Source organism: Eptesicus fuscus, chromosome 12, assembly GCF_027574615.1.
Source record: "Eptesicus fuscus isolate TK198812 chromosome 12, DD_ASM_mEF_20220401, whole genome shotgun sequence".
In the NCBI taxonomy this organism is placed as follows: Eukaryota; Metazoa; Chordata; class Mammalia; order Chiroptera; family Vespertilionidae; genus Eptesicus; species Eptesicus fuscus.
Window position 1 is genome coordinate 81321292 of NC_072484.1, and position 27536 is coordinate 81348827.

General features: G+C 52.6%; 1 protein-coding gene across 1 annotated transcript in view; it reads left to right on the plus strand.

The window, feature by feature from the left end:
- The first annotated feature begins 260 nt into the window (after positions 1–260).
- The window catches only part of ARK2C (arkadia (RNF111) C-terminal like ring finger ubiquitin ligase 2C), an 82934-nt gene continuing 55658 nt past the window's right edge, over positions 261–27536 (plus strand). Inside the window, exon 1 of the mRNA XM_008157976.3 lies at positions 261–485. Within this exon, the coding sequence (XP_008156198.1) occupies positions 425–485 (61 nt within the window). The 5' untranslated portion in view covers positions 261–424. The remainder of the gene's footprint in view (positions 486–27536) is intronic.

Below are 27536 nucleotides of genomic sequence, written 5' to 3' on the forward strand. Positions count from 1 at the left end.
GGCTGACCCCCGCCCCACCCCTCCGCTCTGGGCCGCGGGCCACCGCGATTGGCCGCCCGCTCTCTCTCCGCCGTCATCCCTCCCTCCCTCCCCCCCTCCGCCACCCGCGCGCCCGCGGTCCCCGCTGTCCCCCGCGGTTCCGGCGAGGCCGCGCCGCGCTGCGCTCCGTTCCCATTGGCTGCGCGCGCCTTTGTGTGGCGGCAGCTGCGGCCCCAGCGCCTTTGAATGTCGAGAGGAGCCGGGAAGGGAGCCTTTCCATGGGCCATCTGTCTCCCCGCCAGCCGCCGCCCCGCCGCCGCCCGCGCCCCGCGCTCCGCCTCCCGCCCCGGCGGCTCCCGCAGCCCCGCCGCCGCCCGCGTCCGCGCCCGGGAGCCGCGCCACAAAGGGCCCGCGCGCAGCCGCCGCCGCCGCGCGAGGAGCCAGGATGGTCCTGGTCCACGTCGGCTATCTCGTGCTTCCAGTGTTTGGCTCTGTGCGAAACAGAGGTATCGCTTTTTCCTTTCGGGGTCCGCTTCGGAGCGTGGATCGCCGCGGGCACCGGGGCGGGGGCGGGCACCGGGGCGGCGGGGGGCTCAGGGCACACCCGCGGGACGCAGGGCGAGCGGTGGCTTCTCCCCTCTCCCTTTTGGGGGGTACCCCTGAGTGAGGGGGCGGCCGCCCTCGTGGGAGCTTTTGTAGTGAAGTTAGGGTTTGGCGAATTTGAGTCCCTCCCTCCCCAGCCCCATTTTTTATTCTTTGCGGCGATCGCAATTCCCCCAGTCACAGCCCCTTCCCCTGATTCCTAGCCCTGTGTGATCGGCAGACGGAGATACATGCCTGTGTGCGCGCGTGTGCGTGGGATCGTGTGTGTGTGTGTGTGTGTAAACATACTTGGTTTTCTGTGATGTGCTTTTTTTTTTAAAGGTACATGTGTGTTTTGTGTTTTTTGTGTTTGTATTTCATTTCTTGGCCATTGATACGGATGGCTGGGTAGCTGGGATCTGGTCTTGGCCCCATCCCATGCCCTAGCCCCCAGCCCTCTCTTGGGCATTTGCATGATTTCCCGTCCCATTCTTTTCTCCCTTTAATCCTTTCTGTATTTTGCCCTTGTGCTACCCCCTTTACCCCCCCCCCCCCACCCCATTGCCTTTGTATGACAGTTGTATTCACGGGTTCAAAATGCTTGGGTGTGTGCGTGTGCGTGTGTGCGCAAGAGTGTGCGCGCCTCGGAGAGTCAGACGTGCACTGCTGTGCACCTCTGGGCCCAGCCAGAGCCGGTGCCCGGCCCTTGGGTGTTGCTGTGTGTGCGGACGAGGTGGTGAGCTGCCCTGCCTGGCCGCTGCCGGGCAGGCGTTGACCGAGCAGCAGGCCAGCGCCGGCTTTGTTTTTAACTGTGGTATATGGGGTGTGTTTGCACGGTCCCCTTCCCCACATCCCTTTCCCTAACATTCTGCTACAATAGCTTGATTTCCCTCTCCCCGCATTTCTTCCATCCTCTTTTAATAAAAAAAAAAAAAAATTCCCCACCTCCCAAAGCAAATCCGGGATGCATTTGGATTCATTTTTTATTCTTTTTGTATTCTGCTTCTGGACTCACATTTTTCTTCTTGGAATTGTTTCTTCTGTCCTCTCCCACTCCACGTCTGCTTAAATCCCTGCTGGCAAAGGCCCTCCTCTCCCCTCCCGCAGGCACACGATGATGTCTTCCCTTAGCTACCGGGCTGCTCCACCAAGACCGAGGGGGGTGTGGGGGGGGGTGGGGTCGAGGGGCCAGAGCCTTAGTGCGCCCCAGGGGCCCGATTGGGCAAGAAAAGGAAAGCCCAGCCCCCTTTCTCCCAGCCCAGCTGTCCCCAACCCCACGCCTCTCCCCAGAACCTAAAAGGCAAGGTTGACCCTCTTAGGCCTGTTTGAACCGCAGTTTTTTTTGTGTGATGATAGAATGATGACATTCTGCATTTATCAAATCTTTTTTTTTTCTTCATTGTGTAGCTCAGTGAATGGTCAACTCGCTGCTGTGTGCGCTGTGACCCTCTGCCTCCGCATTTAGCTGTATTGTGACACCCCTCTTAACCATCTCCTGTCTCCATCTGAGGAAGCATTGCTATTTAAGCGGCAGTATCCCCTATCTCAGGCCAGCCTAGCACTGGAGGGGGGTGGGGGGGAGTGGGTGTGTGAGGAATTGGAATGGGGGGCTGGATGAGGTCTCCCTTGATATGCCAACGCCCCCTCCCCCAAATCACAATTATGTTTTATTACTTGGCATTTCCTCTGAAAACGAGTGTGGAACATTACACTAGGCAGAAATTAAAAAATGATTAAGAAGGATGTTGAGCCTGAAAGTATAATTATACTGATTAAATCATTATCATCCTCATTAATACCACTGATCTCTAAATACCATTGCAGGATGCCGAGTCCATGTTTTGAAATTCAAATTGCTCAGCTGTCTTTAAATTTTATTTTTAATTACCCCCTCCCCTCACTCATCCCCTCCCAAAAAAATCCAACAGAAAATATCCTGCTCTTAGGTCAAAGTTTACTTTCAAACACGCCCACAGGAAATTCAAGGGCTGAGGATGACTGGGCTGTGGGTAAAACTGAGCACAGTGTGATAAGAATTCATGACCTTCTGATAGAGGATACTAATGCTTAACCCAACAAGGTCCTAAACCACAATCTTCTTGTAAAACTATTAGACAGCCTGCAAGCTTAAATCTGTTCTTTTTAGTTTCCATTATAGTAATATAGGATGTAGGCCATTTCAGAATAGATGTAGAGAAATAACCATTTTTGTATCTTCATCTTGTTTAGCCGAGTACATTGCACTGTAAATCCCTGTTAAGTGGATTCCTTTTGCCTTGCCTTGGCTTGGAGGCCATAGCACCCCATTTCCCACTTATCTGGGTGACCATCAGCGACCTTTCTGGCAGCACCCAGGCATAAGTGAACAGATCACATTTAGTCGGAGGCAAAAAATAATAAAACGATACCTCTGAACACCTTTGATGAAATGATAGTTGCTGCTACTCTGTGGCCTCTGAAAATTTGGTGCAGCAAGGTCCCTGGCTTAAGGGGGAGCCATGGCCCACGGTGTCTTCATTGTTTAATTGTAAAGTGTCAAGAGCATCTTTGGACATCTGCCGTGGCCCTCAGAGCTGCCCCTTTAATAGCCGTCTCTCACTGGCCAGACCTGCTTGAAACAAAACAGAACAATAATGAAAGACTAAGGCCCCTACTTCAAGGGCCCTTCCAAAATAAAGTCACAAGTGGCCTCCCTAGATTGCCATGTGGCAATCTGAAAAGAAAGTGGGGGCGGGGGGGGGGAGAAAAAAAAAGAACCAAAAAGGAATCCCCAGCAAAATGGTTTTCCATTAAACAGGGATAACGTGTTCTGCTGTGCTGAATTACTTCCTGTTCTTATTTTGTGGGTAATTTTTTTCTGTACCAAATATCCTTTTGGTTGTGTATCTTTTCACCTTTTCTTGTACTAAAACTAAAGCATGATCTGTATTTTTTTCCATCCCCCAGTTGACAATGTACAGCGCTCGGTTAGAGATGTTACCCTGCTGAACCGCACTGTGGTCGTGTAGCCCGGGCCATCTGCTCATTGTACGCTGCTTTTGTTCTGTTGCCCTTCGAAGCATGGTGGACCCAGCCCTTTTCTTTTCTTTTTTTTTTCTTCTTCTTTTTTTTTTTTTTTTTGTATCGTGTGCATGACAACATTGTTACACACAGAATCCACTAATACTAATATACAATCTCTCAATAAAGAACTAGTTTCCTATATTAACCTAGTGTGCTTTTTCTCTTGCTGTTTCCCATTTATTGTCGTATCCCGCTGTTTAGATATCCCCCCTCGCTTTTCTCTCCCCACCCTCACCCACCCACCACTCCCACCTCCCATTGTAAGACTCGAGTGAATGCCTTTTTTTTTTTTTTAACTTTTTTTTTCTTTTGTTTTGTGGTACAGATATGGTGACCTTAATCTCATCCAGTCCATATCTTTTCACAATAGACCTCTGAGGTGATGGGAGGGTCGGTGGTCCTGTCGCACCCAAACAGCTCAACTGCGTAGAGGGAACCCCTATCTTTGGCCACCTGTGCAGCTAGGAGCCTCCACATCTCATCTTGGTTTCCAAGTTACACGGCACTCGGTTTGTGATGCTGGTGAAGAGAAGGGGCTATAACACTCAAGTTGAGAAAAGGGATACTGTTCTTAACTAGCAATCTCGTAGCATTTCAGACTTGCCTGAAAAACTCATTTTTCAGTTGTGCTTTAACTTTTCCTTTTACTGTCTCATTGATTGACTGTCCTTCAAAACCATTCTGGGGGTGCGTGTGGGGGGGGTGACATGTCCCATGAGGTTGAAGTCATGATCTGGAATTTTAAAGTACCCTCTTCTGTGTGCATATTTACATTTTGGGGACTGGCGATGTAAGATTTGCATGCAGATCTTGCAGAAGGAGGATGTTTGAAACAGAAACCGATTGGATCACCCCTGCATTCATCCCAGGGCCAGCAGCCTGACCTGTTAGCATAGGAATAAGGGGTCTGTGCCCTCTGCAGGCTGGGAGCCAGTTAAAGCTGATTATAGCCTAGTCCCTGACAGCTGTCTCATCTGTGGCCCTAGTGCCGCTCCTGAGAAAGAAAGCCAGATCTCTTGGCAGTGTGTGTGTGTGTGTGTGTGTGTGTGTGTCTGTTGGGGAAAGGGGTGGGGATCAAGAGGGAAGCCAGCCAGCACCTACCTGGAAATTGAATTGGAAGAAGAGGCCTTAAAAATGCATCTTTCTCCATAATTCCATTGGAGAGGTATTCCCTCCCCACCCCCACCCCCAGTGGAACCCAAATTCAAGCATTTGTCAATTACAGCTCTTCAGTGTCAGCCCAGAACAAGCCTTGCTAAATGAGGTGTTTTAGACACCCAGGAAATCAGTGGATTAAAGAAATTCACGGTGCCTTCAAAGGGTCATCATTTTGGAGTCGCTTTTCCTTGGGCTGACCTGACGCCTCCTCTCTCCTCTGGGCTGTCTCTCAGGCTTGCCTCTGCCCTTCTGCCGGCCTTCCTTCCTGGGCAGGCGCACCCCTGCCTGACCACAGTGCTTCCTGGCCCCTCTGTGGCCGGGGGGGGGGGTACGGGGGGGCTCTCCTCTCCCCCACGGCTGCCCTTGTGGCTCCAGCCCTTTGTTCTCCTGCTCTCCCAGCCCGAGTGGGAAAGCTGAGCTGATTTACTGTGACACATGGACACACACAGAAGTCCCCAGTGGAGCTCATGCTGTAGTTGTACAAGGAGAGAGATGCAGGTCTTGCAGGATTTTTCTTCCTTTTCTCCTCCTCTCAACCCCCCCCCCCTCCTCCTCTCATTTTGCTTTACACGAAACTTTAAATTTTGTACCTAGTTTAAGAAATAAAACAAACCACCCCTCAACAATAATAAAACTACTGCAAATCGGGGGATCCCCCGCATTCTTGTCCTAAGGAGCTGTGGCTCATTAGATCAACTCCTAGATTTATTTATTTTTTCTACATTAGTGTTCTGTGTGTCAGAATTATTCGACCAAGACATTTCAAAGGTGGTTTAGCAACCTAGTCATAATATGGAAAGTTAGTGTGTTAATGGGAAGTCATGTTTTAGCATCTTATCAAATGCATCCTGTATTTTCACCCAGATTGTCAGGATAAACACATTCATATGAAGTAGCCTCCCACCCCAACCTTCCCAACTGGATGATCCAATCATTGCAAAGCCAGTGCACTTTATATCTACCCTCTCAACCATCTGACATAGATCTGTTTTAATAACTTTTAACTCCAGGGTTTTGGAAAAGCCATCTGTTACGTAGATCCGATACCGCACTTTGTGACAAGAGGGAGCACAGTTCTTGTTCACAGCTCCCCTTTCTGAACAAGAGAACTTCTCTCTTCAAACTAACATCTGATAAGGCCCACTTAATTGATGAGTTGTCTTAAATAATAGTTTCCCATCAAACCAGCCAATACTGGCGAGAGCATTCAAAGTTAGGGGAAAAGGCCACCAAGAGTCTCCGTGCCCTAATATGCAGATGACAGAGACGGGGCCACTTCTCTTTCTTTTGCAGTTTGCTCACCTCTTGCCGCGCCCACCCCACCCCCCCACCCGCATCCAACCAGCCTCCCCCAACATCTTTCCCATCTTTAAATAAGCAGGCTGCAGTGCCACACTGGAAAACCACATGGTTTCCTGGGCTAGGGAAGCAACAGCTTGTTCAGGACCCAGGGGCAGTGGGGGCCCCTATCCTGCACAGGAGACACAGGCCCTGGACTCCAGATCAGGGGTGACTGTGGATGGCTCAGTCCTACTCAACCACTGCTGCACAACGTACAAGACCCTGTGCCTTAGTTTTTCTATGGATCTAAACCGCTCTTTAAAAATTCCTGGGTTAACGTAATAGGAATGTGAATGAGTAGTTATTAGTTTCTGGTATGGTTTAGCCACAGATGAACTGATATATTTCCAAGAAGAATTGGGAGAGAGGGCAGCTAGTGGAGAGGGCTTATCTTGAGAGACTCAGATTTTCTAGATGACTTCAGAGCGGAAAGCAAACATTCATAACCCCACATCTGAACCACTCGCAGGGCCTGTACCTTCATGCGTTCAGTCGTTCATTCACTCCCTTGTTTGTTCCTTTAGTCAATGAGTGTTGATTGAATACCTTTGGGGCCAACCGAAAGGGGATATGAGAACAAGGTAAGACCTGGGTGCCTGCCCTCCTGAGGCTCATGCTGAGGCTGGGAGACGAATGCTCAGAAAATCCGATTCTGTCCAAGATGCTGTGTGCCTAAGTGCCCAAATGGAGGGCAGAAGATTTGGGCACTTGACTGGTGAGGTACAAAGAGCTTGGAGCAATTCAGGTTTGAGGAGTAGCCCCGACTTGACCTGGAAGGGTGAACTGAGGCCACTGCTCTGAGCATCAACTGAATAATGGCCATCATAATACCTACCTGATAGCGTTTGTCAGTATTTGAAGGCCCTGACACACAGCAGGGGCCCCCATTCCCCACAACTGTAGGCGTTTACTAGCCTCAGGGATCAAATAAAGTCAGAGATGACCTTGCTGAGGAGGTGAGGTTGAGATGTGCATCAAAGAGTGGTGTGTATATAGGAGGGAGGAGCTTCATGTGGGGGATGGGGAAGGAGTGAGACCTTGGCCAAGGCCAGTGGCTCTGGTTGGCAAGAACAGATAGTGTATATGAGCAGGGAGGTGTGTGTATGCATGTGTGTGTGTAGGGGTACGTGTTCAGCCCTGTCACATTGCACAGCTACAGGAGGCCCTGGGACCATTGGCATGGCTTTGAATGATTCTCTCTAGAGCACAACTCCAGGAATTAAGCGGTAGAGTTCCAGAGAATGGGGGAGAAAAGTCTGGAAGAGACATTGTCTCTGGAAGCCCCGGTAGAGTGTGGATTTGCTCCGTTAGCTGTTGGAAGCTCTCTGGGAAGAGTTCTGTTTCAACCACTTATTTTGGCAGCTGATGACACTGGGGTGATCCCAGGGGGTGGAGGCCAGGGAGGAGGCCACGGCACACTCCCAGGGGTGACAGAGCCCAAACCAGAGATGTGAAGGATGGGAAGGAAGATTGACACAGGGGCCTTATGTAAGAGGAAGTAAGCAGAATTGAGTAAGCACAAGCCTTCCTTTTCATGTTTTGCTAGGCTATTTTCACAAGCATCATATATCCTATCTAATAAAGAGGTAATATGCCAATTGACCATCACACCCTTACAAAGATGGCGGCGCCCACAGCCAATAAGGAGGGAATATGCTAATTGACTGCCACACCCTCAAAGATGGTGGCACCCACAGCCACAAGATGGCGGCACCCAGTCCCCTCAGCCCCACTGGGGTGGCAGGGCAGGCGCATGGCACGGCCGGGCCCACCCCCAGGCGGGTCCAGCCACTCCACGCGCCTGCCTCTGGAGTCCCCCAGTCCCCTCAGACCCCCAGCTGCCCAGGGCCCACTCGAGGGACGACCAAATGACTGAACAAGCAGGCTGCATGGGGTGACCAGGCCGGCAAAGGGGGGGGGGGCATGAGGGGCAACCAGGCTGGCAGGAGGGCAGTTAGGGGTGACCAAGCCAGTTGGGGGGGGGCAGTTAGGAGCAACCAGGCTGGCATGGAGGGGGCAGTTGGGGGCGACCTGGCCAGCAGCGGGGGGCAGTTAGAGATGACCAGGCCAGTATGCAGAGGCAGTGAGGGGTGATCAGGCCGGCGGGGGGGTGGGCAGTTAGGGGTGACCAGGCAGGCAGGCAGGTGAGCGATTAGGAGCCAGCGGTCCAGGATTGTGAGAGGGATGTCCGACTGCCGGTCTTGTCTGACTGCCGGTCTAGACCAGCAGTCGGACATCCCCTGAGGGGTCTTGGATTGGAAAGGGTGCAAGTGGGCTGAAGGGGCCCCCCACCCCCGTGCACAAATTTCATGCACCGGGCCTCTAGTGTGTGTGTGTGTGTGTGTGTGTGTGTGTGTGTGTGTGTGTGTATGGCTGCATAATATTCCACTTGATGGTGGCTCTGCCCTCAGGCTCCGTGGCTTCTGAGGTACTCAAATGGCCTGGGTTGCAGGGCCACTCCGTGCTGGTTTGCCTACACCTCCCTTGGGCTGTTTGGGAGGAGGTGGTTAGTGGAACAGGTCTGACAGCACCCATGCCTCTCTGCCCACCATCAGCCCCTTCCAGATAGGCCCAGATAGGTGGAGGGGAGGGCCGATAAGAGAGAGCTTGAGGAGGGAAGAAGATCTGGATAAACTCTTCTGAGATCTGGGTGCTGGTCTTTGTTCTGCCACAAACTTCCACTGTGATCTTGAGCAAGTCAACTTCCTCCACCGGGCCTCAGTTTCCCCATCAGTGAAAGGGCATTCTGTGCCCAGGGCAAATGAAACAAAGCGAGAAGCCAACCAAGGGCCACAGTAACAATAATGAGGCGCATTATTCACAGCGGTAGCCCTCCGACAGGCCACCCAGTACAGTGGGAACAGCCCCTCCCGCTCTCCTATAACCCGTGGCCTCGCTCGGTGCCTGTGCTTCCTCTCTGCCAAGGGACAGAAGTGGCCTAATTGCCCCTTCCTGCTCCAAAAGGCTGTGATTTCCTTTTGATGAGAAGAACATTTCCATTCTTTTCGCCTCCCCTTCTCCCCTACCCACCCGCTCTTTAGCGCTCAGTGGATAGGCACGCACCTTCCGCGGTTGCTGTGCCCTGGGAGGGAAGGGGAGCAGCAGTTACCCTGGTGGGCTGTGGCAGAGCTGTGAGCACAGACCCCCACGGGGCCCAAGCTTAGGGTCAGTCCTGCTTCCTGGCCCTGCCGCTCTGGTCCAGCCTCTGAGCAAGAAGCTCCCTGAGAATCATTGCTTCCTGATGCGGCCCTGGCTTTAGAGGTTGTCCCGAGGGGTGCGGGGCAGGGGCCGGGCTGGGGGAGACTGTCAGCCCTCCAGGAAGTCACCACGCGGTGGCTGGTCCCCAGGCGGTGGTGGCAGTGCAGCACTGGCCTCCGGGAGCCTGGGAGGGAGGTGAGTGTGCTGCTGACTCAGCACCAGGCTGCGGGTGGAGGGGGTGGGAGGAGCTCTCGGGCTGGGAGGAAGTGAGAATTCAGCCAACACCTGTCTCAAGGAAGGGCAGGAAGCTTTGAACAGCTGCTGCTCCCCCTCCGGGGCTGTGAGTGGGTGGGGAGGGGGGAGGCACTCTCAGACAACCCCCCTCCCCGGGCGGCTTGCCTTGCTCCTGCTCTCCTCTCCTCCCGCAGCTGCCAGGCCTCCGTGCCACCCCCTCCTCGCCGCTGAGGGGCCCACAGTGCACCTGTTCCCCAGGCCACCCCACTCCTAGAGCAATTGCTTTTGCTCCCAAACCCTGTGGGCACTAATGGGTTAATGTGGCCCCCCCATCACCTCCCACTCCCCCCCCCCCCAAGGCTGGAGACACTGGCTTTCCTTAAGTCAAAGGGTAGCCCTTCCAGGGGGTCCTCAGCCTCCATGGCACTCCTGGAGGAGGGCTAGAATGCACTGAGGGGGACGCACAGGGCCTGTCAGAGCTACGCCCCCACCTATGAGGCCCCACCTATGAGGCCCCCACCCATGAGGCCTGCTGCTGCTGACCAGAGCTGAGAAATCTGCCTGGTGAAGGTGAGGCTGTCACAGGGGAAGACCGGGACCCACGGGCTGGCTCCCTTTTTCAAGGCTCCCTGCACAGGTCACCCATGCCCAGCAGTATGTGTGCCCAAATCGGTGCCCAGGGAGAGAGACAAAATGAGCTGGTCAGAGCCCGATTCGGTTGGCATGCACCGGAGCCCCTTTGGACACCAGGGTGGGTAGGTCCTGGCCTTGGCCTTGGCCTTGGCCTCACCTTTGGTGGACTCACCCCCGACTCCCCACCCTCCCCACCTCCCTGGTCATAGATGGAAGTCAGGCCTGAAGACGGGGTAGTGGGGGAGGGGGGGGTGCAGCGCCCAGCTGCTCTCAGGGAGGCAGGGCCCAGGAGGCAGCTCCTGCCTGACTTCCTTTGGCTGAGGAGATACTGAGGCTGCCCAGGTGGGCTTGCCCAGGGGACAGAGCTGTCGCGGCCCAGAGCAGCATGGGAAGGGCAGCAAGAGGCCATGGGAGAGAGCCTGGGCCCCACCAGGACCCAGGAATCCAGCTGTCTCCTCACCAAGAGGAACGGGACAAGGGGAGGGGGGAGGGGAAGAGAGGCCATGTGGGGGAAGGGAACACCAGCCGACCTGCCCTCACCTGGGAGTGAGCTGGGAGAGGAATGGAGAAGGTAGAAGAGAAGCCCAGACGTGAACCTGGGGTGGCGTTTTCCTATTCTGTCCCATCCCATCCCATCCTATAGGGTCCCTGACCAGTGCAAGCTTCCTCTGGCAGGGGGGTGGGGCGTGAGAAGGAGCAGAAAGCGTGGGAAGGTGGGAGGAGGAAGTTAGAGACCTGCTCTGCTGTCTGGCTCCTCGGCAGGTGCCACTCATTATGTGGGTACCCACCAGGTCTGTGCCCATACCTGCCGAGTCCTGCCTTGTGCTGGTGCTGACATGGGTGGGTGGGCACATCCAGACCAGAGGGGGCCCGGCCAGTGGTGTGACAGGCCGTGAGCAGAACCTCTGCTCAGGGCTAAAAAGAGCCTCGCCACCCCACAGGGTAAACACAGCCTGGCTTCCTGTTTTACTGCTAAATTTGGGGAAAAGGTGATTTTTATATTAAACTAAACAAGGAACTCTTATGTCACCAGTTGCAAAGTTTGCATGAACTTTTGATGAAAACATGGAACTTCGATGACATATTCATTCGGGAAGGCCAGTCCCAGCCATGCCCCCACGGCTGGGGGCTGGGGGACGGGCTCGTGTCGCACCCCTATGACATTCAGGCACTTCTAGGGAAGTGTGAGGAGCGCTCTGGGTGCTAGAAACCCAAGTCTGTCCAGTGGCTGGAGTCGCCAAGCCAGCTCCCAAGGGCCCCATCAGGACCGTTGTGTTGCCCCTGAGGCCCGAGGCCATGGGAAGCAGTCTGAGCTCCAGCAGCCCCACGGCGGTGGACGAGGGCACGTTCTGGGCGCGGCTGGAGGCAGCGTGGGCTTTAACTGGGCAGCGGGAGAAGCGGTGGTGCTGACCCACTGTATCTGGTGTCTGGAGAGCCAGGGCCAGGACTGGGAGCGAGGGTCCCGGGGGAAGGTCAGAGGATGGAGAGGAGCCCTGTGAACGGGTGTGTGAGGGAGGCCCTCCTGTGGGCGACGCCCAGCCAGGGCTGCCCTGGTGCTCTAGGACTCCCCGCTTTACTGTGGTGAAATATATCTGGCATACAATTTGCCATTTAAGCCCCTTCTATAGTGTACGATTCAGGGGCATTTAAGTACATCCGTAATGTTGTGCCACCATCACCATTTTCTGTTTCCAAAACATTTTTATCTCCCCGAACAGAAACGCAGGCCCTTGGACTTTGAGGCCTGCTCCCCGGCCAGGCTGCACTTCCTGGGGCTCCCCAAGGACGGTTAGGGGAGACCAAGCACTTGCAAGAAATGTACACTCTCTGGCATCGGACAGTCTTGGGTTCAACTCCTGGCCTTACGACCTACAAGCCAGGTGACTTTGGACCTCTCTGAACCTCAGTCTCTCCATCAGAAAAATGGAGATAATCATTATTAATACTGTCATTAGGATCATGGGAGGAGGGGATGAAAGAGAGTTATGATAGAGTACAAGGCACACAAAATCCTGGGAGGTGCTTTGCAAAGGATGGCCATTCCCAGCTTGCCCTGCCCCTCGGAACACACATCCCTGTTTGTTTGTGCCTGGAACAGTCGGAGGGGTTCTAGGGAGTGAGTGCACAGGGGACAGACAGGAAAGGGCCGGGCATGTCTTAGCTGCACTGCATAGGAATTTACTGAACATCCACTTTGGGCCGTGGGCAGCGGAGGCACAGATAACTCCCGGCACACAGCTTAGCTGGGGAGACCTCTGAGCACCCCTGAAGTGGGTGAAGAACACGCGGACTAAGCTACAGGTCATGGTCACGCTGACCGGAAAGCGTAGCCCAGCCTGGAAGCAGCTGGCCAGGGTTGGCACATGGGATGGGGAGAGAGGTCACTGAAGCCTGGGGAAATCAGGAGGGCCTCCCAGAGGAGGCAGAACTGGTGCTGTTACCCGAGGGGGAGATCTGTAGCTCTGCTGCCTGGAGGAGTTTGGGGGGGCGGGGGAGGCTCTCAGGTCAACCTGCTCCCTCCACCTTTTCTCATGTAGGCCCAGATCTGATCCCAGAGATGAATGTTCGGAGTCCTGTGGCTGTTACCTAGTCTGATTTTTCTGTTGTGTTTTGTTGGTTTGTTTTGTTTTCTGGAGCACTGGGCCATCTCATTTCATTGTCATCCCACCCTTTCCAGCCCCTCCCTCCCTGCCATCCCCTTGGCCCTAGCCATGTCCCCTGGAACTCTCTGTCTGCTCTCACACCCCTCTGCCCAGCCAGTCTGCCTGAGTGCTCCCAGGGTGTCCACACACTGTCCCTTGAGAGAGCTGTGCAGAGGGTGAGGTTGGCTGTGGGGTATCATGACCTCCCTCTGAAATGGACATTTCCTCTTGGGGCATTGGTTCTGTTTCCTCCAGATTGGGATACTCATTCTTATCTGCCAGGCTGTGTGAGGATCAAGTGAGATGGCAGATGTATTGCACCCACCATGACACCTGGCACAGAGCATAGGGCTGCTCTTACTGTATGTGGCTCCCTACTAGGGAGTTTCTACGTGCAGAATCCCCTGCCTGCTCCTAGGAGAAATTTTGAATTTGGTAAGGGGAACAAAGCGAAAGGAAAAACTTCACTGGGCCTCAGTGTTCTCGCCTGTAAAATGGGAACAATTCTTGTCGCCCCCAACAGGGTTATAATGAGGCTCAGCTTTGATCATGGGTTTGTTCAGCTCACCTAACCGATGTGTACTGAGTACCTGCACTGGACCAGACACCGTGCCGGGCACTGGAGACCTGGGGATGATAATGGCAACAGCAAACACTCCTGTCACACTTGCTCTGTGCTTGGCACTCTCCTAAGCACTTTATCTGCCCTAAAGAGACTCAGTCTGGTGGGAACCAGACACATGAACCATCGGAAAGTATGCTTCAAGTGTGTGCTGGTGTTCTCTCAGCCGTCCTGGGGAGTCTTCCTGGGGAGGGCGGTGCCCGGAGGGCCTGATGCTGAGCTGAGCCTTCAAGGATGTGGGGTTGACCAGGGTGTTGCAGGCAGAGGGGCTGCGGGGACACAGGGTGGACTGAGAAGCAGAGCACTGCAGAGGGGGCGTGGGAGGAGGCTGATGTCCTGTGAGGGAGCTGGGCTTTTCACTCCTCATTGTCAGCACAGCAGTGCTGCCTGTTGATCAGCATTGCTGCTGGTTGATTGGCTTTTGTCAAAAACAAAGTGCACACACTCTACCCAGAGCTCCAAGTGTCCTGAGCTAAGGGCTAAGGGTGAGACCTGGGCATTGCCCTTGAAGACCTAGAAAACAAGGCTGGAGTCTTGACAGACCCCTATGAAACAATAAGGAGGCATAATAATAATAATAATAATAATAATAATAATAATAATAATAGGGTTATCAGGGCTACTGCTGGGAAATCTGGGAGAAGCTCGAAGGAGGGGTTTGTAGTGTCTAGGAAATCTGGAAGATGCAGTGGGGAAGGGTGTTGAGCTGACCCTTGAAGTAGGGGCCTGAGGCAGCATTGTCCACACTGTCCAACATAATATCACGACCCCTTGAACTGTTAAAAGTTGTGTGTGCAGAAGAGTTACCTGGTCCAACAACTTGGGAAATGCTACACACTATACCCTTATCTTGGAGAATCCCAATTCATATTAGCACAGTAAAGGCTCTGATAAGTCCCACAATAAAGAAATTCCTTTGGTTCTGCATTTTTCCAAACTATCTGAGCACAGAACTTGGTGTGTGTGTGTGTGTGTGTGTGTGTGTGTGTGTGTGTGTGTCCTAAAAACAGGCCTTGAAGTTGGTGCATGGAGCACAGTTTGGGAAATGCTGGCTTGGGACCTGGGTCATGTAGGCTCAAGACTGGCCCAGAGCAACTCCCTTATGCTGAGGGGAAATGGAGACTGAGAGGAAGGCCACCAAAGGTGGCTCATCAGGTAGTGACTGCCTGTCTTGAAGGCCCCCTCACCTAGTCTTCCAACCAGAAGTGCCATCCCTCGCTGCTCCAGAGAAGACTCTCAAGTCAGAGGTCAGTGGTGAGCCGGTCACTCACTCTCAGTGACACACTTGCTGGCCAGCTAGGGCAATCTCTGCCAGAGGCTGGGAAGCTCGGCCACTGGAAGGTCTGGCCTTCTACCAAAGCCCCACTCTGCTCAGTACTTCCCTTCCGCCTTTTATTCTTGACCTTACCCAGATTCCTTGGGGATGGGCTTTCTCCCTACCAGCTGGGAGCCCCCATGGCCTTTAACCCCCAGCTACATTTGACATACTGCACACGCTCCATGTAGCACTCCATGTTCACAGAATAGTGCACCCAGCTGCCCATCCCTGACACACACCCATCTCCACACAACTGCTATGTAATCCACATCCTTGTACTACCCACAGACATTTAGGATGAGAGCATATACACTCAATACTATCTGTACACAGTAGATCAGAACACAATATATACACACACATTCTCAGATGGAAATACATACACACACTTAATCACATGCTGCTCACACAGAGATGTGCACACAGGTACATGCCATAGTTCCTATGCACATTATCTCAGGAAATACAAATTCAAGGGACCCAGGCCTGCTGGAGAGTCTGGGCCAGTGGCACCCAATTGTCACCACCCCAAGGGCTCTGCTGTCTGCACAGGCCCATGTTGGGGCCCAGGAGGGGCAGTGTCTGTCTGGGCTCCTGAGGGAGCACAGCTGATTTATCACAGTCTCCACTGTAACCACCTGGTGATGGATGAAACAAACATTGCAAAGTCCCTTTGGGATGCTGTGGTTTGGAGGGCTTGGTGGAGGAGGTGGGTCTCAAGTTGGGGTTGAAGGGTGAGTTCCATGTTAGTAGAAAGTGAGAGAGAGGCGGACAGTGAGGTGGGGAGGCTGCCTGAGGGGCATGGGGAGGAGTGAGCTTGGCTGGTGTCCCCCCAACCCTGAGAATCCTGCATCAATTACGGGGTCAGTTGGGGCTGAGGTGAAAGAAGAAGAGATGAGGCTGGGAGATGGTCAGCAGCCCTGCTTGACTGGGGTTCCCTCTTGTGCCCTGAGCAGCGGTCCTGCTGCCTGGGAGACTCCTCAGCCAGTGCTCAGCCTCTGCACCAGGTGGCCGGAGGAATTAAAGAGATGGTGCATTAATATTAATGTTGCTGCCCCGTTTTATAAAGTGTCCTAACAAGCTGTTGAGCCAGGCACACTCAGTCTTATTTACGGCCGCTATTATTTCTCTGACATTGAGATTAATTTGACGATAGCTGTTTATAAGCTCTTCTATCATCAGATGGGCCCATTACCTGGGAGGCGAGGAGGGCTGGATTTAATTTGTGTTCAGTGCGCTGGGTTCTCCTGCTCGCGGAGTATGTGTGGGAGGCGCAGCCATAAATCACGCGAGGCACCAGTGGCGCTGAGAGCAGAGGCCCGGCGCTCCGGGCACTGGCACACTGTGCGGGAGAGGGCGTCTTGGCAGGTGGGCGGGTCTGCAGACCCAGACAGTTGATGGCAGGTGCCCACCAATAGCCATGCTGGGAGAGGGACCCTGGGACGTCACCTGGCCAAGGAGCTTCAAACTCTAGAGTCTACACCAAGTAAGAATCACCTGGAAGCCTGTTAAAACCCAGATTCTCTCAGCCTTCCAGATCATCAACACCTCTGGGGGTGGGGTTTGGGACACCTGCCTGGTACACTCCTGCCTCAATGAGTCTTTAAAACACACACACACACACACACACACACAACAAGCACACACACACACACAACACTTTTTAAAGTGTTATTTATTTATTTATTGTATTTATTTATTTATTTATTCTTGTTGACACTATTACAGTCTTGCTCTACGAGGGCAGGGAGGGCTGTGCACAGGCCTGAGCTGTACCCTCCAGGTTCCCCTGCTGTAAGCACAGGCTCCCTTCCCCAGATGCCAGAAGAGAAAGGGACGGGAGAAGGGCTGGCAAAGAATGAGGTTGCGTCTTGAGCAAATGGTCAAGTTTGCAAAAGCTGTCTCTTTCCACGCACAGAGCTCTCTGTCCCTCCCCCACAGTGTCCCCTCCACCAGCTGTGAGCCCTCCCGCCAAGCAGGAAAGAAGCCTCAGTTCCTGACTGTAACACTGGGCACCTTGTAAGCATCATCTCTGTCATATTATGTTGATCTCGGATGACCTTTTTAAAAACCCGATTGAAGGATAAGAAAACGGAGGAGTTGCAAGAGGCAGTTTTCAGTTACTGCGCTGGGGTTTAACTTGAGCTCATACATCACGAGGTCCCTTCTATGACCTGGGGGAAGGGCCCAGCTGTGAATCGCATGCACAGATAATGCATCCTCAGCTGACAGTGAAACTACCCGTGTGTGCTGGGATGGGGTCCACAAGACTTCGAGGTGGTAAAGAAAGGGGTCCTCTTGCTCCATGCACCTAAGCAGTCTTCCTCCGAGGGCTGGGTGTGTTTTCCTGGGCGCCTCTGGAGCAGAAGGCAGTGGATCCTTCTCTACCGGTGCCTGGCTGACCCTGTCACTGCAGGCCAGTGGTCGAGGTAGTTGTGGGGCAGGAGGGCCTGACTCAATGCATAACCCCTGTCCGGCCCTGATGTAGGTCAGTGGCCCATGGATGACCACCTTGCCCCTGGGTCCTCTGCCTCCCAAGCCCTGGCCTTTTCTTCCCACCATTGGTTCGCCTCTCGGCAGCCTTTGCAGGGAGGGCTCTGTTGGGCCCTTTTGAGAATACATCAGGCCAAGCATCCCCAGTCCCTTCTTCTGGGGTGTCATGGGTCCCATCCAGGACACTCGCCTTGATGAACTTCAGTTGGTCAAAGCCCTTTCTATGAGAAGGTAGCCACTATCAGACACTCTCCCCTTATTGAGAATCTACATCTCTCTTACTGTGGCCTAAGTTTGCATCAGATGTTTGGGGCATACTTCACCCAGTCATCAAACTTAATTCATGGGACCAGAACTCTTGAATCTGATCACTTACTATGGAGATGCTTACATCGTTGTCTAGTAGAGCTGGTTTATTACCTAGGGTATCAGTTTGACTCTGATGACAGAGACTCCAAGGAGACTTGCAGGGGGTACCAACTTAGTGACCCTGGGCAGGTGTGGGCAGGCAGATACTTGATGTCAGGGATTCAGGTGCTTCCTCTCTTGTTGCTCCACCCTCCTTAGAGTGTGGCCCTTTTCTGCATGGTACAGGACAGTTCACCCCACGTCCACTTTCCAAGCAGCAGGATGGAGGAAGAAGGGAAAGGGCAAAAAGATCATGACACAGTGCTGTAGGAGTCACTCCTATTCACACCCCATTTACCAGAAGTAGGCCACAAGAGCCTGCATGGCTGCAAAGGAGGTTGGGAAATGTAGTCCATATTCTGGAAGGACATGTGTCCAGCTAAATTCAGGGATTCTATTACCTCAGGAAAAGAGAACAGATATTGGGAGGCAGCTAGTTTTTTTTGTTTGTTTGTTTTTTGCCTCAGTTGGTTCCTAGGAACCATACGTCAAGCCTTATGATGATCCTAGTTACAGACTGTCCTGTGTGCACTCTCAGTTTAGTGCTGTGGTGGATGGGGCTAGCACGCCCTTGACGGCTTCACTAACAGGCTAGGACAGAGCCCCAAGGTGGGAATTGAGAAGCCACCAGCCACCCTACCAGCTGGTGTCAAACCACCAACCTAGATTGATGGGATGTGCTTTTTCATTTAGTTACACATCCTTGTTGTTCTGGTGACTAGGTCTCATTTTCCATCTTGTCCATAAGAATACAGTAGGATGTTAGGGCTTAGAATGAGAAGATGGGTATGCCCAGTTCAGGGTGTGGTATACAGTAGACTCTCAACAGAAGTTGTATGTCCTTGGGCAAAGTATTTGACCTCTTGGTGCTTCAGTTTCTCATCTGAGAAATGGGGATGTAATCATGACCCTGCCCCCTGGGTTGCTGGGTGAGTCTAGTTACGGTACAATGTCTGGAGCAGGGAATGGGAGCTGCCACAGAGGCAGGATGGCCTAGGGGTCAAGAACACAGGCTCTGGGTCAGGCTGCTGGGTGAGTATGGGATACATATAGCTTTTAGCCTGACAAGCACGGATACTCAATGAGGACTAGTTTGCTCCCTGTCCCTTACCCCACTGCCACTGGTAAGGAACATCACCTAAAGATTCCTTAATTCTGCACCATCCTCCTACAGGTGTTTTTTTGCAGGCATGGGGGTAGACTCTGAGAATCAGAGCGGAAGTGATGGGTCCAAGGAGTCAAGGGCTGCTGGTGGGTAAAGGACCAGGACTCTGGCTCCTTAGGCCAGTGGTCGGCAAACTCGTTAGTCAACAGAGCGGTTTGCCGACCACTGCCTTAGGCAGTGTTATGATCCCTGCCCCATGTTCCTGCCTTGGGTCCTCTCTCTGGTGAAGGAAATGAGATGTGCATTCAGAGCATTAACCAGACACAAATGCCCTATATTGAAGGCTCAGAGACCTGGGACTGGGGGCATGGCTCCCAGGGATTCCCAGTGTTCAGCAAGACCCAGCTCTCAGGGATTGTATGGGAAGCCTGGAATGACAGGGCTGGAAGGGACCCCAGAGATATCCAGCCCATCATCCAGGAAACAGAGGCCCAGAGAGAGGAAGGGACTTGGCCAAAGGCACTAAGCTGGGATAAAGACCATGACCCCCTCCTCACGATTCTCCATTCTCATTCCTGGACCAGGAGGGCAGGAGCCACAAAGTCTCCATGTCTGGGGAAGGCCCAGGGAGGGGCATGCAGGTTAGCAGAGGCACCTGCAGGAGGTGGGGATGGACATCTTAGGGGAGCAGCTGTAATGGGGAGGAAGCATTGCAGAGCCTGGGCTTGGGGCTGGGCTCAGATGCCAGCTCCCACTCACTGGTGTGTGTTGAAGGCCAAGAGTAGGCAAAATAGGACCTCCCTCCAAGGGTTAGGGTGGACATTAACTGACATAAGTTTGTAAACTATCAGGGGTCACTGAGATGTGAGGGCTTCTGTCCATTTGGGCTGTAAAGATGAATTTCCTCATGCATGAGACACAGTGCGATCAGGGTGTGTAGGCGCTGAAATCTAACAGTGCTATGGGAACACAGGGCCCCTTATATCTTAGAGGTCAATAGGAGGAATCTTTACAAGAGTCCCAATAGCTGGTTAGGACATCTCCAGGGTCTCTGCCTGATAATCTCCAGAGCTTTCAAAGAAGCTCTCTACTGTCTGCCACAGCGTCGTGAGCTTCTAAGATGCACACACTTTCACATTTCTCATCTGAAACTGGGATGTACCTTATAAATACCTGTGTGTCCTAGTTTTAATTGTCTTTTAAAAACTCTTTAACTGGTTCATAAAGTGATGGTACACTGTGCAACTGATGGCCACTTAAGCTGGAAATTTGCCATTCTTTTTTTTTATATACCTTATTCACAAAACTTGGGGGACCACGGATAGGTCTGTAGAGGTCACATTTCCCTTCATCTTGTTTTAACATTTCTCAGCCCCTCACATCCAAGGTCTCAGGAGAATGAACACACCCAGGAGGACTGGAAATCAGGAAATAGGGAGATGAGAGTCTAGTGGCCCTCTGATGGGGACCATCCTTATTAACCTTGTTAACAACTCTGGGGCCTCCGGCTGGTCCAATGGGAGGAGTACCCTCTTTCTGCTCACTTTTCAGGGCCTGGTGAGGATCTCAGGGGATACTTACTGTCTAAAAAGCTTCAGACATGCCCCAGAGGAATATTCTAGAACAAATGCTAACTTCCTTAACTTTCTCTCTCTCCCCAAACCAAGCTGTTCTAGCCTCCTTTCTATACCTATCTGGGGACCACCAATCTTCCAGACACTCAGGCGACCCTTCTGGAATGCTGACCCTTCCCTCTCCTCTAGCAGCCATGGTATCCCAGTCCTCTGGGACATTCCTTCCTGGGGCTTCTGCTGCCCCTGCATTTAGTGCCTGCTTGGCCTTCTGGCACCTCCCACCCCTTGTGTGCCCAGATGTCCCCCTAAGACCTTCCCTAAACCCAACATTGCACTTGTGATCTGGGGCTTTACATGGCCCCACTGTGCCTGCAGGACCCCAGCACCTAAATACCCAGTTCAGCCGAAGCCGGTTTGGCTCAGTGGATAGAGCGTCGGTCTGCGGACTGAAAGGTCCCAGGTTCGATTCCGGTCAAGGGCATGTACATTGGTTGCGGGCCCATCCCCGGTAGGGGGTGTGCAAGAGGCAGCTGGTCGATGTTTCTCTCTCATCGATGTTTCTAGCTCTCTGTCCCTCTCCTTTCCTCTCTGTAAAAAATCAATAAAATATATTTAAAAAAAATAAATAAAAAATAAATACCCAGTTCAGGCCACCCCGGCGGGGGGGTGGGAGGGTATCCGACTTACATAGATGATGATGATGATGACACAGAAGGGTCTCCATGGTGGGTGGAGTCATGAGCAGCTGCTGGGCCTAGGCTACAGGGCTCATCCTTGGCAGGGTTGCCATGGCCCTTGGCTCTAAGCTAGGATGAGGTTGGCTCAATGCAAGCCCAGGTCTATATCTCCACCATTCTTCCTCATTCACCCCTTTATTACTTAAATAATTATAAAGTTCCTACTCTGTGCTAGGAACTGTGCAGAAGCTAACAAAGAGATTGCCTCATCTTCCTTGCATTCATTCATTCATTCATTCACTCATTCCACAAATGCTGATTGACTGGTTGACCCTGTTTCAGGTATGTTCTAGGCACTGACATGCAGCAGTGAACAAGACACAGACAACTGAGGGTCGGGAGGGTCCTGGGGTCTCAGCAACCCCTTCCAGGGCTCCGCCTCCCCAGGCCCTTCTCAATGGCATTGCATCTGCTCTTCTCATAGTGTCACCTCTTCTCCCCTGACCCTCTGCCTTCATTCTAGACCTTGGTTGCATCTGATCACAGTGCACGTGACAGAGGTTTTACACTCAGGGGAAACTGATATCCCAAAGACTAGAGCAACTTCCTACTGGGCCCCACAGAGCCTGAGTTGGATAGGCAATATTCTGTACCTTGAGCTGCAGCATTGACTTCAGGTGGACACCTGGCTTGGTCCAATTCTTACCCCATCATTGGATTACCTGGGAAGCTTGCAAAACTCATTCCCATGTCCCACAGCAGAGCTATCTTTCTGGGGTAGAAATCTGTATTTTTATGTATTTTAAATACAAGCTAGTTGTTTTGTCATTAAACATGAAGGAAAATGTAAGCAGTATGGAAGACTCTTCGCTGAACAGTTTATCTCCTGTTCCTTCACCCACTTCACCTTCGCCTCTAGGTCCCTCCCCAGAGGTGACCACTGGTCATGCTCTTCCTGGGTCAAGCACTGTGCTAGACATTGTGAATGTTGGGGTGAACATAACCCACATGTCCCTGCCTCATGGAGCTCACAGTCTAGTGGAGGTGACTGGGAGGGACCAAATGACCCACAAATACATGTGTAATTGTGGAATGCGACAAAGGTCAGGCCCAAGCAGAACAGAATGTCAGGAGAGAGAGTGTCAGGGACACTCATCTTGGTGGGCTGTGCTGGAGGAGATGGGTGTGGATGGCATGAAGACTTCCCAACTACCTGTCAGAATCTGGATGATTCTGAAGGGATTCTCGGGGCGGGGGGGAGGGGGGCGGTCTCAGGACCCTCTCCATCATTTCTCACTTGATACCTGGGGTACAGAGGGAAGTAAGACTCCCCTGATGTTTGGGCATCACCATCCAGTTAGGCAGACAAGACATTATCTGTAATTAGGTTTCCTAAGGCTGCCATAACACATTACCACAAGCTGGGTGGCTTCACACAATAGAGATCTATTCTCTCACAGTCTGGAGGCTGGGGGTCTGGAATCAAGGTGCTAATAGGGCCGTACTCCCTCTGAAGTCTCTAGGGAAGGCTCCTTCCCACCTCTTCTAGCTTCCGGTGGTTGCTGGCAATCCTGGGAGTTCCTTGGCTTGTAGACATATCACCCAAGTCTCTGCCTCTGTCATCACATGGCATCCTCGCTGCTGTCACATGGCATACTCATAAGAACACCAGTCATTGCATGAGGGCTCCCTCTAACCCACTCATCTTAACTTGATGACATTTACAAAGAATCCCGCTTCCAAATAAGGTCACATTCACAGGTATGGGGGTTAGGACTTTAAGGTATCTTTTTTGTGCGGGAGGGAACACAACTCAACACACAACAAGGATGAGACCTGCAGTCCCAGGGATCCGAACAGCCTGTGAGGGCTGCGAGGATTCAGGGAAGGCACGTGGTCCCTGCAGGCTGAGTGGGCAGGGCAGGCTTCAGGAAGGGGGAGAAGCTCAGTCCAAGGGGAAGACTCACACCTGAGGAGGAGGGCAGAGCAGGTGCCAGTGAGTGAGCGGAAGACGGCAGAGGCAGGAATGCACAAAGCGCACGCTGCATAGGAAAGAGGCTCCGCGGCCTCCTCAGAGCCCCTTCCAGAACGCAGGCCAGTAAAATGAGGCCACAGCGATTCTGAAGGTAACGCGTCCGGCAGCGCGTCCTGAAGGTAACTCCTCTCTCCTGAAGGAAGCGATGGGGCTGTGGAGTGTTCTCAGCCTTCCTCTGCGACCTTTCCCAGCTCCCACTGCCTGTGGCCTTCAGGTATGGTGACTGTCACCTGCGCTCCTGTGATGAGCTCACACATGGCCCCGTAGCCCAGAGTCTCTGGCCCTCAATGACGTGTTCCAAACACCCACAATAATCCTTCCTCTCCTTCTGTGCCCACACTAACCAGCTTCCTTTTCTATCCCCTTCCGTGTCCCACACAGGGAGAAACGTGTAGTTGGGATGAATGACACCCACCTTGCTCATCACTGTCCCCAGGGCCTAGAGAGGGTCTGCTCAGAGCATGCAAGAAACTTATTTTTTTCTTTTTAAAAATGTATTATTGACAGTATTACAGATGTCCCCCATTTTCCCTCCTTTGCCCCCTCCACCTCATCCCTGCCCCACCCCAGGCCTTCCCCACACTATTTTCTGTGTCCATGGGCTTTGCCTATATGCATATATGCTCTTTTGACTTCAAGTATCCACAGCAAGAGGAGAGACACCTGACAGCCAGCCCCTCAGATCTTGTCCCTGCAGGGCCCAGATCCCCCAGCCCTTCACACACACACCACGGGGATGCCCGGGACCACAGAGCTGTGGAGCAGGCCGAGCCCAGGGCCAAGGCTTCAGCCCACAGCAGGTGACTTCCCATCTGCTTTCAAAGTGGGCTTCCCCGGGACATTGCATTTCAAGGAAAGTCTAGGCAACTAGAGAAAGTTGAAGACCAGCCTGCCCCTCAGGGAGCAGCTGGTGGGAAATAGCCGGGAAGGGGAGAGGACTGGCTCCGATTCACACCACTGGCTGGTGGCAAAGCCCGGTGTGAGCGTGTTTCCCTGATGCCTGGCAGAAAGGGTCTTACCCCTGCACCCCACACTGCTGCAGTCCCCTTGGATTAGGTAACAGCTTCTTGATCTCCCGAGAGAAGTGCTCAGCGGCTCTGAGCTGGCCCTTCCCAGCTCCTGATGGGATAACGGAAGCAAAAGATGAACTCTCACCTTGCTCTCCAAAGTGAAATTTCAAATCCATGCCTGTAGCCCAGCTGTTCTAAAAAAAGAAGAAAAATATTAATTTCACACATTTATAATGATAAATCATATGTATGTAGGTATATGTGTATGTAATAGTTACATAGGATGTCCCCCAAAATGCATACACACTTCAACAGCTGATAGCTCAATTTTGAAAATGAAATGTATTTTAATAAACACTGCCTTTACACATTTTGGGGGACACCCTATATATGTGTATATGTTAATATTTGACTGGGCATTATAGGCACACGATACACCATTGAAAGGCAGAGGGTGCACACAGTAAAAGCAGGGCCCCCTCCCCTGTGCCAGTCACCTGCTGGCCCTCCACAGTCTCCTCTGGACCCTGTCAAAGATTGTCATGCTTATTCCACTTGGTCCTCTTGATGCCTGTTAATGTGATTCTCAGGACTGTTATTAAATATACATGATTACGGAAGGAGAGAGAAGCAGGCTGACTGGGGAAAAGTCTGCCTCACCGTAGGGTGGTGGTCCAGGTGCAAAGGCCCGCTCCTCCCCAGGTGCAGCTAGAAGGCCCCGGAGGCCTCCATCCCCTGCCTGTGCTGGCTCCTGGGTGAATGAATCTCTAACCCTCCCCAGCTTTTGTCTCCTGCATGAGCAAATGAGGGGGTTGGGTGAGATGCTCTCGAAGATCCCTGTTAGCTCAAATTTCCATGATCCTATTATCTACTTCATGCCCCGTTTCCCCACTTAAAGAAATTAAGAAATAGGGCAGCTTTGAAGATAGTAGCTCATTTATGTCCCCGGAGGATTTCAAAGGCATTTACAGATTGCAAGCAAAATGGAGCTCACATTCGGCTGCAATTGGCTTGCCAAAGGCACCTCCTTCCACTTAGTCCCCACTGAAAAATAGGGGGTGTAGTCAGTGGGCCCAGGCTCTAGGCTTGGGAGCAGGTCCAAAATGACAAGGGTTCAGGGGCAGTGGCTTCCCTCTCCAATGCCAGTCTTTTATCCACCGGGCTATGGGGTGCACCCCATGGGCCCTTGGGATGTATTCCTAAGGAAGCCAGGTTTTCCCATGGTTTCTACCTGAGATTCATTAAGCCCAGAGCCAGCCTTGGGGTGCTCCTAAAAGGAATTTTCCTCAGATGCTTGCCTTCAGGAGTGGGTTGGGGGTGGGGAGTGGATGTGGAGAGGTCCTACAGGCCCCGGGAATTTGGCCCACCCATTAGCAGTGTCACAGCTCTATCCTGGACATCCTCCTTGTGACTCACGCTCTGTTTTTGAAAACCCTGAAGAGCAGCATGGAAGCCACCCAAATAGATGGTGGCTCAGCCACACCTAACTCCTCTGAACCAGTGAGGGCCTCAAAGCTTTGTTACTTACAGACACAGGGTAACTCGGCGTTGGCACACGAAATTATGGGAACCTGCTTGGGCGAACAAATTAAAGAGATCTGTGATAACCACACCAAGCTCAATTGTACTTACCGGTAGGTAGGTGTGCTCAAAGTGCTTGACAAGTTTTCCTTTTCAACAGTCCCCACTGGTTCTTTTCTTTAAGTCACCGAAGCACAGCGTACAAGAGTCTGGAGGACTATAGAGATGTGTTCCTCAGCCCCTCCCTTTAGCAGAGGTGGAGACTGAGTCGTGAAGGGGAAAATCATAGGATGAGACAGTGGCAAAGGGCAAGCTAGACCCCAGGGCTCTTGTATGGAGTCTATAGAGATCTTTCCACACCTCAGAAAGAGTGTAGAGTTAAACCAAGACCAGCCTCTGCTGCCACCAGAACGAAAGGTCACAGGGTATAGGTTTTGCCTGATTTGTTGGCTGCTGAATCCCCAGCACCTGGCCCAGGGCTGACACATGGTAAATGCTCAATAAATATTAGTCGACCAAATGAATAGGAGTTACAACACATTCTAAATCAGAGGAGTCTGAGTACATGTGACTTTGCTGTGCTGTCAGCCAAGAAAACACCTTTTCTGGGCTTGGAACATGGCCCTGAGGTGAGCATTCTTAAATTCCTCCACCTCCTTTGGCTGCGGAGGAAGCAAAGGCCAAGTCTTCTATCCTGGCAGAATAGATGGCTCTATTTTAGGCGTTAAAAATATTGAAAGGAACATGCCACAGTGTCCCCAGCCAGGTCTGCCTTTGTTTGCAAAGCTCTGGCTTCCACAGGAGCTACACCACCTACAAGAGATGCCCAGACCTGGTTTCTTCCAGGGCCTTTGCTGGTCCTGGACTTAAGGTGTCCACGAATCAAGATTTACCCTATTCATCCCTGCAAGCCCCCTCCTGTGTGTGGTTGATGCCTGCCCTGTATGCAGCCCTGTCGTGGGCCCAGGGAAGGGGACATGGGGACGAGCAGGTGGTCAAGTCGCAGTCTAGCCCATGGGTGCTGATGGGCTGGTAGAGGCACCATGACTCGCATTGTCATGGTGAGCTGGCCTTGTCCCCCAGCCTGGCTGCAAGGTCCTTGAGGGCAGGGACATGCCTCTTTGTCATGGGTCTCCTTGGACTTTCTGAGTGGAATTGAAGAGGTCACAGGAAATAGTTGGGCCCACCAATGAGAACGTGATTTCCAGGCTTACCTCTCAGAGGGCCTGAGGCCCAGGCACTGCTCCCTGAGCCACTCTCTTAGGGACAAAAGACCTCCCAGGATCATGCGCTCCCCATGCACTTCCCCCCAACCAGGAGAAGTTTGCTTAGGTCAAAAAACCTCCACAGATAGCCAAGATGTGCTAACAAAGCTTTAAAGAAAGGCTCCTAGGACACAGAACACATTCTTTCAGTAACCATCTGAGAGGCTCAGTTTGTGGGGCTTCGAGAGGACTTCACTAGGTGATGTCTGCCTTGTACAAAGGTGAGGTGACCCCTGGGCATGTGACTTCAGGCCACTCCCCAACCCTCATTGTAAGAAAGCCTCCTTACTTCATGGCTTGATGCCTAGATTTTAGGACTGGTTTATAATAAGATTTCCTTTTCCTAGAGGTGGCCAAAGAGAGGCTGGAGGTTACCCTTAGGTCTTACCCTTTGCTGAGGACACATGGTCCCTGGGAGCATAGCAGCACTAGGAGAACCTGACCCCATGGACTCCTCCTAGCTCCTCTGTGTGCTACAGGCTGGAGGCTTCTGGAAGCAGCTGATTGATTGGTCAGGATTCCTGGAACTTCAGGGTAGTTCAGATGGTAGAGGAGCCTGGCCCAGGATGCAGGAGAGTTGGGCTCTCGGGTCCCAGCTGAGTCCCTCCCAGGCTCTCTGGGATCTGTTTCTCTCTCTGTGACAAGAGAAAGCGTGTGGGCTGGAGGTCTCTGGGACTC